The following is an 11,940-nucleotide window of genomic DNA, read 5'->3' as shown; positions in this document are numbered from 1 at the left end:
TATAAAAATGCCTCTCATCCCACAGACTTTTGTTTTCCCCCACCTTCCATTGTCAGCACCAATGACAGCCACAAAGAGACTGGAAGGGAGGAAGAGGAGGAGGAGGAGAAGCAAAAGGGCCCCACATCAGGGCAAGTGCAGAGCCAGGCAAATTGCCAGCCCAGCACACCAAGGTCGCGAAGCTTCCTGGAGAGGAAAGTTGGAGAGGTCTGGGTGCCCCCTAAGGTGGAAGGGCTCTGAGACTGACGGAGGCTGGCACCGGTTCCTGCAGGCCAGGAATGGTTTTTCTGGGGAAAACACTCATTTGCCTCAGTAAACAGAAGTGCTTTGTGGAAACACACCGGTTCCGTTGCGCAGAACCAGGGTGGGAGACAATGGAGCCCAACAGCGCAAACTCAGTGGGCAGATGGGCAGGAACCAGGTGCCGTGCCTGCCGTCGGCCTCCCCACCGGGAGCTGCTCCATGGTGCGAATGCACAGAAGCAACCTGGGGACCACGACAGCTCGGGGACAGCCCTGCATCTCCACTGGCACGTGGGCAGTTACCTTTTAGGCTGAAAAAGGCCAGCAAATGGGATTGGGTGGAGACCAAGACACCAGGGCACCAGCCTGTAGGAGGCTGGAACCAACGTTCGGCTCATGAGGACAGTGTCAGCCAGGCCAAGGGCTCCAGGAGCATCATCCCTCCCCATGGCTTCAGAATGGGTGCTCGGCTCCAAAAAAGCCAAAGCTCTGCGGGATGGAGCCTCTCCGTGTCACTTCCCTACCTCCTCTCACCTGCAGGAGCAACTTTGCACAGGGTGGGCAGCACTAGGGCTCCCTTTTAGCCTCAGGTCTGGACCAGCAGGTATTCTTCTGGTACACATGCAGCATTGCTTCACCTTGCAGACCCGTTAACAAGTGACTAATGACTAATTATTACAGGGTAACAGGAAGGTAAACAAGTCTATAACTTAATTTTAACCACCTATAATATTAAATGATCTATTCAGAAAATACTAATCTTAATTATAATATCTCTTAATCTCTTACTTCCCCTACAAGGAATGTGAAAGTACCAACTTAACACAATGTGTGAAAAGAATGAAGCAGTTTTTTCTATTGCTGTTACTAACTGCAGTGAGTGGATGAGGCAGAGGTTTGTTGCTTTCATTACTTTATTTTATGCAGCTGCATTCATGAGGAGGTAGCACAGGGCCACTCTGATGCCCTGGAGCTGGGGCGCGCTGTGCTGGAGCCTTGCAGAGATGAAATCTCCAAAGGGTTTCAGGAGAAATAGAGATGAGCTGCAGAATAAAAAAAAATAAAAAAAAATAAAAGGAAAAATGGGCATGAGGAGGAAACTTGGGTTGAACTCTAGGTTAAATGTGCCAAGTGCCATGAGAAAACATGACTTCTTCCTGTGTGCAGCTGCTCCTCAGTAGGAAAATACCAATGTAAAAGGCATCCATGGCACAAATAAAGGAAAAAATAAGGGCAGCTTCATAGTCTGAATCCACAGTAGGAATAAGGACAGAGAGCTACTAGAGCTAACACCAGCACTCAGCACACACAGGAGCAGCCCCCCAGAAGTCACAGCCCCCCAGTCTTGGGGCTGGCTTCCAGCAGCTCCCCAGGGTGAGCAGCCAAAGTGAGCCCAGTCTGAGCCATGACCCCATGCCATGCCTGGCAGGACTCTCATAAAATCCAAGGAAACCCAGAAAATGCTGGAAATCTGCTCAGTGGACCTGTCCTGCCCAGCTGGGCGGGGGATCAACAGTTCTCCTGGTCAGAGAGCAGAGGGAGAGAACATGCTGAAAGAGTCACAGCAAGCACCCAAAGGCACTGCTTGTGATGGGAGCAATTTTAATAACATCCTTCCCACCCCAGTAGGAAGTTGAAACAGCTGGAAATAATTCTGGCAGATGTTCAGAATCCAGTAAACAATGTGATTAGCAGCCGGTAAAAGAAGTGGGTCCCAGTGTTGCCTTCGTTGTGCAGAGTGTCATTACAGCTGGGAAGGTCACCACACCCACACCATCATGCCTACGTCCCACCTGGGCTGGCCTCCCGAGTGGTTAGAGCTGATAATTAGTCTAATCAAGGTCAGACTTTGATCAATTGAGTAAATCACTCTTTTGAGTTATTGGAACCTCAATTGCTGTCATTAGCTCTGCGGGAGCAATAACAGCACCCACAGGACAACAACACAGGTGGAGAACAGGCAAACCAACACCAAGCACCAGAATTTTGGTTCTTCTTAGACTAGACCTAAGCCCAGCAAGGGAAGGCTCCATCAAAAGGTCACGTAGTGTAAGCACCTTGTGATGCCCAGCTCTAAAGGCATTTTGTCTGCTTTGTCCCTATTTTGTCTAATCTTGCCATGCTGAGCTGCTGCTCAGAGCTGTCCTTTATCAAGAGGAGCTTCCCAGGAAGCATCCTCTCCTGCTTTCTTCTCCGTTCACACGTTGTCACTGAACGGCTCACCTCCCAAGCCCCAGCCATTTTGGCTTTCTCCTGCTGCACATTGCAGGGAGATGGGCAGCTAACTCTGGGCAGTAAGGAGTAACTGAGATGTGTGTGTACGTATGTTTTCTACAATGCACTTAATGTCTTTTCTGAGCCCTCTAGTGGCGCCTGCCACAGTCTCTGCTTTGAAATCCTCTCAGAGCTATGAATTGCACAGCTCAGTGCAATTCACTGAGTCCTCAGCATGGCCACAGGATGCCCCAGGCCTGAAGCACCCCGCTGCACTTACTGCTGATGCTCTGCTAGCCTGGTGACACCACCCATCACAGCCCCACCACGAAATACCCCCCATGCCCAGAAAAAGGACCTGGCGACCTGCTGCAGGCTGCCACAGCCCACCACGAGTCTTCACAAGGGAAAAGTCACGGCTCCCACCTTGCCAACAAGAGGCAAGGGTTTTGCTGAGGTCTCGATTTGCTCCTTCCCCAGCATCGGCACCTTCTGAGCCCTGGGTTTGACACTGAGGCTGCGGGGTGCCAGGAAACGTTGGACCACGGTGACTTTGTGCACAGCAGCAGAGGTGGCGGAGGGGATCTGGCCTCTCTTTTCCCAACAAACAACGTTTTCACCAGAAATTTGCCATACAACCAAAGCACCCTCCCGGCTGAGAACCTCTAACACTGCCGTCCCCCCATCACGGGAGAAATACCTGCCACGGGGGCCCTTTCGTTCCCTTTTCTGTGTCTGCAAGGAACTGGACTTGACTGGAGAGGCAAGAAGGGAGCGATCCAGGCCAGCTGACGGGCTTGGCTCCTTGGCTGCCAGCCCAGCTTCTGCTCCAGCAGGTTTCCAGCACCTGCGGAGGCGCAGACAACACAAATGCCTTACTGGAGGGACTTCAGAGAGTGCTTTCTGGGGGAGGAGGGAGGCGGGCTGTTCTGGGGACCCCCAGGACCAGCACGAGGTCTGTGCCTGGAACAAAGACCAGCTCCAGCTTCAGCTGAATCTAGACACACGTCAAGCCCTCTAAAGATGAGGCAAGGCCGAGGACCAGCAGCTCAGACAGACCTGTCACAAACATGGTTATTTATTGGCGATGCAATGCCTCACTTGTCCTTTCATCCATCTGTCAGCCGGGAGCAAAGCACCATGCAGCCAGTGCTCCCTTTAGGTAGTGTTTTTCTAAATGACCTGAAGTTTGCATCTCAGCCTGGCCCATAATTTGCAGGGCAGTCAATTTGTCATCAACCCGGAGGACGAGAGCGAGCTCGGGTGTGCAAGCACAGGGCCGTGTCCCTGAGCAGGCTGCGAGCCCTCTGCTGGCACCTGGTGACCGTGTCCCCGCTGTCTTCATCAGCACGCCGTGCCACGGGAGGCGTGGGTTGGCTTCAGCCCGTGGTTAACAGCGGCCATCGTTGTGCCGCGGCATGCCTGGGTGCTCAAGTAGCAATAGAGATGGTCAGAAAATGTGGGTTGTGGGGTCATGAGCGTAAACCTAATGGAACATCAGACATCCCCCAGGGTGGAGCGGGTGAGCGTAGGAGCAAGGCAAAGGGCACAGAAGCACCAGAATCCAAGCCAGTGGGTATAAGGAAGAAGAGGAGGAAGGGTTGCTGGCAGCACCAGGCACAGGTGATGCGGTTGCCAGAAGTTCAGTAAATCAAAATTCCCTCCTGTCTTCTCCCAAGGCCAGATACTTGATGGATGATGGAGCACGTACAGAGGTCAGCTGAGGTTTTCTGCTGACTATTTGAGCTACTTTCAAACTTGGACAAGTAGAGTTGAAGGCAAGTGAGCTGGGGGTGCTGCCATTCCTGTTCCAAGAGGAGATAAGGGACCGAAGGATGCTGGCTTCTGCTTCAGCCACATATAACCTCCCTGTGCTTCAGCTCTGCCCTGAACATCTCATCCTCCAGGACTCTGAGAGACTCCTGCTGCTCAGGAGACATGAGCCACGTAAATACAACATAAAGGATGAGGAGGCAGATTACCCCAGGAGACAATGATCCCATCCTTCTCACAGAGTCCCTCATAAAAGCAAATGCTGCCTGCTCACCAGCTGTTCGCTGTCCCATCCAATGCAAAGTGCGTGAGTCTTCCCCGTATTTGTTCAGTGACCAACCCAAGGGAAGCAGCCCTGGTAGCTCCTGAGGCCCTCCCATCATAAACACGATTAGCGACAATTAAAATCTCATTACAGCTCTAATTACAGCCAATATAATGTCACTCGAATTCATTCCTCAATTAACTCATAAAACATGGCATCTATTGTATTTCTTTCCAAGTCCCAATGCAAGGAACTCACACCCTGGGCTGGGTAACACAACAGACACTGACCCATGCTGGTTCCCTTCCCCTGCATACGGCCGTCCCAACGTCCGGGGCTGTCTTCACACTCAGCAGGTCCTGACACACCTGATACCCCTGATACCCCTGATACCCCTGCATTGGAGGAGGGCTCAGGGTCCCACAACCCACATCCAGTTGTCCCCTGAGCCACAAGGCACCCACCACCAGTGGTCTTGGACTGAGCCAGATGGATACTGGGAGGGCCAGCAACCTGTGTCTGCCAGCCCTAGGTTACCTGGACTGGGTGATGGAGACTCAGTAGGAAACCCTAGGAGTGGGGCATTTGCCATCTCACATTAAACACCAGTCTTTGCAAGTGCAAAATGACCCAAAAATGCAGGTGGGTTCTTGTGAGCACCTAGGCAGAGCCCACAGGATGTTCCTGGGGGCACAGAAGCACATGTCCTTCTTGCAGAAAACCTTACAAATAACCCTCCTCCAAACAATTCTGGATACTTTTATCCTCTTTTCCCAAAATGGCAACACCTTGTCTGCAGAAAAAAAATAAAAATATGATAATAATTGAAGCAAAACCATTGCTTGGTGAGGTTGAGGCTGTTTCACAAGTGGGTTCACTTCTCTCAAACCAAACAACCCCCTTCACTGCAAATACGGATCTGCTCTTAAACTGGAGCCCGCAGCAATCACAGTGCCCCACGGAGCAAATGCAGGGAAGCCCAGTCACCGGGCTGTCACCATCCTTCTTTCAAGCAGGATGCACTTGAGCAATTAGCTCGACTCCCTTTTTTACAAGCCCAGCAGATGGGAATGATAAACTCCGGCACCTCCACGTTTGAGCCTGGCCCCTCTCCAGGAAGAACTCAGGGAACTCGCAGGAGCCTGCGGCTTCCCGCGGGACCGAGCCTGCAGCTGGAGCCACAGCGCGTGGAGCCGGCAGGTCTGGGGCACAGCCGAGCCGTGGGCTCCCCTGTTTCAGCACGTTGGAGACCTTCGCTCTCTCTGACAGAATTCCCCAAGAACACTGAAGGGCTTTGTGCCGTCTTGGCCCGTACCTGTCCTTGGGCTTTTCACCAGGGCGGGGAAGTAGGAGATGTCTTCTTGATCTTTCCCACCCCAGCCTACAAATTTTCAGAATCAGAAATGTCACTGGTTATACAAACAAGAGTTCAGATGAGAGCTATTCTTTCTTCCTCATTTCCTTTTCTTATTTGGATGGCAAGGACTCCAGATTAAAGCTCCGCTCCACTTCTGTACTTTTGTCTGCCAGACACCATCCTGCAGCAGGACAACGCACACACAGCAGCACAGTCAAGGCTGATTCACCGACTGGTCCAGCGCTCGCTCCTCCCAATGCCAGAGAAGAATACAGCCAAGCATTAATCAAATTAATTCAGGTGCAATGGGATGCAATTTACGGAGGGCTAATGACTAACCCAGCTGGGCAATCTGGAGCTATAATAGCAGGTTTGGGGCTGTGTCTCATCCTTTCACATTGCTTTTCTTCATGAGTAATTCGTGTCCGCACACCACCCTTGGGCATTCCCACCACTCACGTAGGAGGTGTTGGTGGCCGTGTCAGAGCCCTGCTCGTCAGGCAGATGGTGCTGCTTCCCCAGGGGATCCGACCTGTCCTGGGGGTGGAGGACAGCCAGCCTTCACTGGGGCGTTGGCCACCCGCTGCTGGTCTGCTTCTTGTGTCCTCCCCCATTGAGGCCTCCAGTGTGTGCGGTGGGAGTTCCAGGCAACCACCAAAGGATCATGGCATCATGGAATGGTTTGGGTTGGAAGGGACATTAAAGATCATCTAATCCCAACCCCCTGACATGGGCAGGGACACCTCCCACCAGACCAGGTTGCTCCAAGCCCCATCCAACCTGGGCTTGAACACCTCCAGGGATGGGGCATCCACAGCTCCTCTGGGCAACCTGTTCCAGTGCCTCAGCACCCCCTGAGTGATGAATTTCTTCCTTATATCTCATCTAAATCTACCCTCTTTTAGTTGGCCCTCTTTTGTCCCAGTGGCCATGTTCAAAATGGCACATCCCAAAGACTGTGTTCAAACTATCAAAGTCCAACTGCCGCATCCCAGTGGCCCTGTTCAAATGTCCCCTCTCCAATGCCTACATCGCAACGGCCATGTGCAAACCACCCCAATCCAACTGCCACGTTCAAACCACCACATCCCAACTACCACATCCCAAAGGCCGTGCTCAATCCACGTGTGCACTCCTCGTGTTACACCCATGGCTCTCCTGCCCTGCGGAGACACAGTCTGCTGGGGAAGAGCAGGATGCTGCCGCATGGCTCTCTGTGAGGAGAAGGTCCAGCTTCCTCCCTCTGACTTTGGCTGGGAACTTCATGGCCTGGGGGCCCAGGGGTTCTGAGAGACAGAGGCCATGGGGTTCCCCAGCTCCTGGGGACAGGCCACCTCCTGCAAGTCCCCCTGATGTCGTGCTGGACAGTGTGCTCCGCATTTGCTCTGTAGGACAGACCCCACACTGTGCTGTTGCATTGCTATTCCTATAGCAAAGAACAACATCTCTTGCCCCTCGGGACCCCCCCCTCGGGAATGCTTAATGATAACACAACACAAAGACATCTTTTCACCTGTCTGCAGTTTATTGGTAATGAAAGAACTCAGGGAAATGGGGTATTGGTAGAAAGCAACAACGCATTCAAATTCACGTAACAGAAGATTTGCAATAAGGCCTTGCATACGTCAGCTGTGAAGGAGAAGAGGGAAAAGAATCTATAAAATATTAAAGCTGCCAAATGCTCCAGGGAGCTGCTTCTCACTCCTAAATCTGACTATGAGACATTACCACGTTTCTTCTGCTTACATGAATTCCCGATACAGCTGAAACAAGCATGTGGGCAACATGCAGGACACAGAAGGCACAAGGAGAACAAGGCCATTGAAAAAGAGACCTTGAGAAGTGAAAGGAAAGAGCAGATTCATACACACTCCTGCTCAGCCAGCAGAGCACAGCAAGGGAGGTAGGGCCCTTGGATGAACTCTCCGGTGACAGATATCCGCAAGGAAAATATTTCCTAATGGGGCTGTAAATGTTTCATCCCTGCAGAGTGGTGGAGCACAGAGAGGAGGCAGGCAGTGCCAACAGGGTGGTGTTTTGCTGCAAATCTCCCTCTGGGGAGGAGGCAGAATGGTTTAAGGAAGTTATGAGGGAAACAGTTCATTTCTTTGCTGGATACCGGTTCTGGATACAAGGGGCTGTGCCGCTGGCTGAGGTTGGGAGATGCTTCTTTCCTTTGAGGGACTGAGGTCAGGACTCAGTATTTTACACCTGAAGATTTGACCGTTGTGGTTGTGACACATCTCCGTACTGAGGAGGATCCACCTCCAGTAACGAAGCTGCCACCTCCAGAGCTGCACATTCTTCCACTGCCAGAGGAGAAGCCACCGCTGTACATCCCTCCTCCCACTCCACAGCTGCCTCCGACGATGCTTCCTCCTCCAACCACACATACTCCTCCTCCCATGCCACTGCCGGCACCAAAGCCACCAACTCTGCCTCCAGCAATGTTGGTTCTGCCTACCACAGCTGCAAGAGAAGGACAGTGTCACTGTGCATGAAGTGACAGCCTGGGAATCCTCACAAAACCCAGGATAAAAGCCATTCTGCAAAGAAGAGGAAGCGCGGGTACTTACAGACATTCACATTGGCTGGATTGTCTCCACACAGCCTGTGTAGGGAAAGGAATGCAAGATGTCAATCTGACACGACACAGAGCACTTTAGCTCAGTGCAGTTTCCCAGGTAACTCATTTATTTCCTGCTTCTTCTAAAGACAGTCAATAAGAGTAGGATATTGTCCCTGTGGTGTTTTTCTTTCTTTTTTTTTTTTTTTTTGCCAAAAAAACTTTGGGAAAAACTGAGAGTAAATCAGAAACCAAGTTTATATGGGTTGTGAGAGATGATGAAGCCTCAGTCTGCCCCAAGGAGAGGCAGTACCTTGGTCAGGCTGAGATAACAGCATGTCTCACCTGTTCTCCTCTCCCTCCAGCAGCTTCCTGTACATGGCAATCTCCACATCCAGGGCAATCTTGATGTTCAGCAGCTCCTGGTACTCCTTCAACAGGCGAGCCAGCTCCTCCTTGTCTTTGCTCAGGGCACATTCCAGCTCCTCCAGTTTCCTCCTGGCATCCTTCAGAGCCATCTCACCCCGCTCCTCAGCCTCAGCAATAGCTGCCTGCAGCTGCTGGTTCTGAGCAAGGACAAGAGCACTTCCTCAGTCCCCTTCTGCACACCCTCCACCCTAGTAGCCCAAAAGGCAAACTGGAGGGCACAAACTGTGGAGGAGCAAGCAGTCTCCTCCACAGATGCTGCATTTCAGTGGCTGCACTTCCCTCCTGCAGCCCTGAGCACACCAGCCAGCTCACCCACAACCCAGACTGATGGCAGAACCCAAGGAGACGCTCAGCAACACCCACCTGCTTCTTCACGCTCTCAATTTCAGCCCGCAGCCTCTGGACATTCCTGGTCAGCTCCTGGATCTCGATCTTGGTGTTGCGCAGGCTGTCCCCGTGCCTGCCAGCAGTGCTCTGCAGCTCTTCATACTGACAGCACCGAGACAAACAACCCATCAATGAGACAACCTCACAAGCACTGAGCCATCCCCCGTGCTCCATGGAGGGGCAGAGACTGCCCCAGCTGCCTTGGCTCTTGCCAACTCACCCGGCTCTGGTACCAAGCCTCAGCTTCAGCCCGGCTGTTCTGAGCGATCTGCTCGTACTGGCGCCTGACCTCCTCGATGATGCTGTCCAGGTCCAAGTGGCGGTTGTTGTCCATCGACACCACCACAGACAAGTCCCGGCTGATCGTCTGCATCTGAGCCAGCTCCTGCAACCAGCACAGGAGTCAGCCTCGGCGTGGCAGGAGAGGAGGGCAGCGCAGAGCAGCCGTTCCGGCAGCCCCAGCGATTCTCCCAGGCCCCACGGGCACCCCGCCTGCCCTCGGTGCCTGGACTCACCCCACACCTCGCTGCAGCTCGGACAGGCTCTTACCTCCTCATAGATGCACCTCAGGAAGTTGATCTCGTCGGTCAGAGCTCCCACCTTGGCTTCCAGCTCCACTTTGGTCATGTAGGCACAGTCCACATCCTGCAGGAGAGATCATGCAGATGGGCACCAGCCTCTCCCCATTGCCCAGGGGCCGCTGGCAGCCAGGGCCTGCTACTGGCAGCTGCCTGTCCCAGTGCTGCCTCCTGACAGCCTCCTGCCTCCAGCTCACCGCCCTTCTCCTGCCTCTGGCACTCACCTTCTTCAGCACCACAAACTCGTTCTCAGCAGCTGTGCGCCTGTTGATTTCTTCTTCATACCTGTGGAAGGAGACAAGGCAAGCTGAGGCTCCTGCAATGCTCAACCAGCAGAACCCCCCCTTCCTTGCGTAGAACCCTCCGATCCCCTTCTGGAGGGCTCCCAAGCAGAGGGAAGACACTGCAGGCACCCGCAGGCTGGCCCTGCTCTCCTGCCTTGCTGCTTCCTTCCTCCTCGCTCTGTCTCGGCACTTACTTGGTTTTGTACTCCTCGACGTATTGCCGCATGTTCTGCAGTTCCGACTCCAGCTCTCCCCTCTGTCCCACTAGAGACTCGAGCCTCCTCCTCAGGTTCTGGATGTAATTCTCAAAGAGGACATCCAGGTTCTTCCTCGGCCCTGAGGGCCCTTGCTGCTGCAGGAGCTCCCACTTGGTGGAGAGCACCTTGTTCTGTTGCTCCAGGAAGCGCACCTGAAAGCCCACGGAAGCTTGTGTAAGTTACGCATCCTGGGAGGCAGCACACTCCTCAAACCTCCCGCTTCTTTGGGAGGTCAACAGAATCATTTCTCAAATGACGAAATGGCTGGCTGAAAAAATGGCTGGTTGAAAACCATTTTTCCAGGAGGAAATTTCCTCCCTTTTTCCTCCACTTCTCTTTCTATTATTCTTGAATTTATTCTCTTTTCAGCTCCTATATTTATTGTTTTTTGAATGTCTATAAGAATGTTTAGATTCCATACTAACAGCTCCAATTGCAAATTTTGACATATTAATTTGCAGAAGCATTAGATCCTTTCTTGTCTGCATTATAATGAATGAAATCCCACGTATCTCTGTATTGGAGAACATTCATCATAGAAGGCACAAAAAGCATTCAATACATATGCCCTATATTAAAACAGACTATGAAGCACAGTGACAAGCAATATTCTCCCGGTACAGACAATCTAAAGGACATTGATCAGTGTGTGAACCAAAATAAGGAACTGCCAGGAATTAACTGAAATTTCATTCCTACTCTCTAAGTTTCTTGAGAAGAAACTACCTTTGAAAAAGGACAGGCTTAAAAACCACTTAGGATAACCAGGTATGCCATGATCCCTTTGGCCTGACTCCCCAGAAAAGGCTAGAGACAAAAGGTAAGAAAGAATTTGGGTCAAGCAACCCTAGAGAAAGTCCTTTGGCCTCACTGCAGATGTAAAATTTTCACATTTCCTTAGCAGGACTCAGTGAGAACACTGCCAGCCTTCCAGACCTGCCAACACTGAGCAGGTCCCTCCTCTGCAGCACAGAAAAGTTCCTCAGAGACCCCAATCCCAAGCAGACGTAGTTCCAGCCTCTCACCTTGTCAATGAAGGAAGCAAACTGATTGTTAAGAGTCTTGATCTGCTCCTTCTCCTGGCACTTCACTTGCTGGATCTGAGGATCAATATCAACATGGACTGGCCGCAGGAGGGTTGTGTCAACCTGCACCGGCTGGATGCCTCCGGGGAACCCAGGACCACCTCTCACAGGGCCACCAAAGCTGCCTATTCCTCCACCAATGACACCTCCTCCAATGCTGCCAAATCCTCCTCCATAGCCTCCTCCAAAGCCAACAATTCTACATCCGTATCCACCGCCATAAGAGCCACCCATGGAAATCCTTCCGCTGCCACCCATGTTGTGGAGGCTCCTGCTGCTAAAACCTCCACACCGTCCAGCGCCTCCAGTTCCCCTGGATGTGGAGAACGAGCTATAGCTGATCCTGCTTCTGCCCCCACTTCCTCCAAAGCCACCACCGATGGCAGAGCAAGAGCTGTATCCCCTTCTGCTTCCGCCTCCAAAGCTTCTGCAGATTGACTGCCGAGACATGGCTGCTTCTTCCAAGTGGAGTCGAGGAGAGAGACCAACGGAGCTGTGCTGCT

At 52.3% G+C, this 11,940-nt stretch overlaps 1 protein-coding gene across 1 annotated transcript; it reads right to left on the bottom strand.

Moving 5' to 3' along the window:
- Positions 1-7,355: 7,355 nt before the first annotated feature.
- Positions 7,356-11,940, bottom strand: LOC310887966 (keratin, type II cytoskeletal 6C-like). Its single transcript, XM_083814255.1, has 9 exons — positions 11,378-11,940; positions 10,290-10,504; positions 10,036-10,096; positions 9,783-9,878; positions 9,454-9,618; positions 9,210-9,335; positions 8,763-8,983; positions 8,428-8,462; positions 7,356-8,320 (listed from the first exon to the last, which is right to left on the bottom strand). Exons 1-9 carry the CDS (start codon positions 11,885-11,887, stop codon positions 8,049-8,051), a joined length of 1,701 nt encoding a protein of 566 aa, XP_083670381.1. The 5' UTR covers positions 11,888-11,940; the 3' UTR covers positions 7,356-8,048.

The sequence above is a fragment of the Anser anser genome, assembly GCF_964211835.1.
Source record: "Anser anser genome assembly, chromosome: 30".
NCBI classification, from domain to species: Eukaryota; Metazoa; Chordata; class Aves; order Anseriformes; family Anatidae; genus Anser; species Anser anser.
Note: the sequence above shows the minus strand (reverse complement) of the source record. Positions and strands in the feature narration are given on the sequence as shown.

Bases quoted from the DNA above. Each gene is read 5' to 3' on its own strand.
- LOC310887966 (XM_083814255.1), bottom strand. From the start codon at position 11,887: ATGTCTCGGCAGTCAATCTGCAGAAGCTTTGGAGGCGGAAGCAGAAGG. The intron at 8,463-8,762 runs GTGAGACATGCT...TTCCCTACACAG, and splicing joins CTGGAGGGAGAGGAGAACAG to GCTGTGTGGAGACAATCCAG. The intron at 8,321-8,427 runs GTAAGTACCCGC...CTTCTCTTGCAG, and splicing joins TCCAGCCAATGTGAATGTCT to CTGTGGTAGGCAGAACCAAC.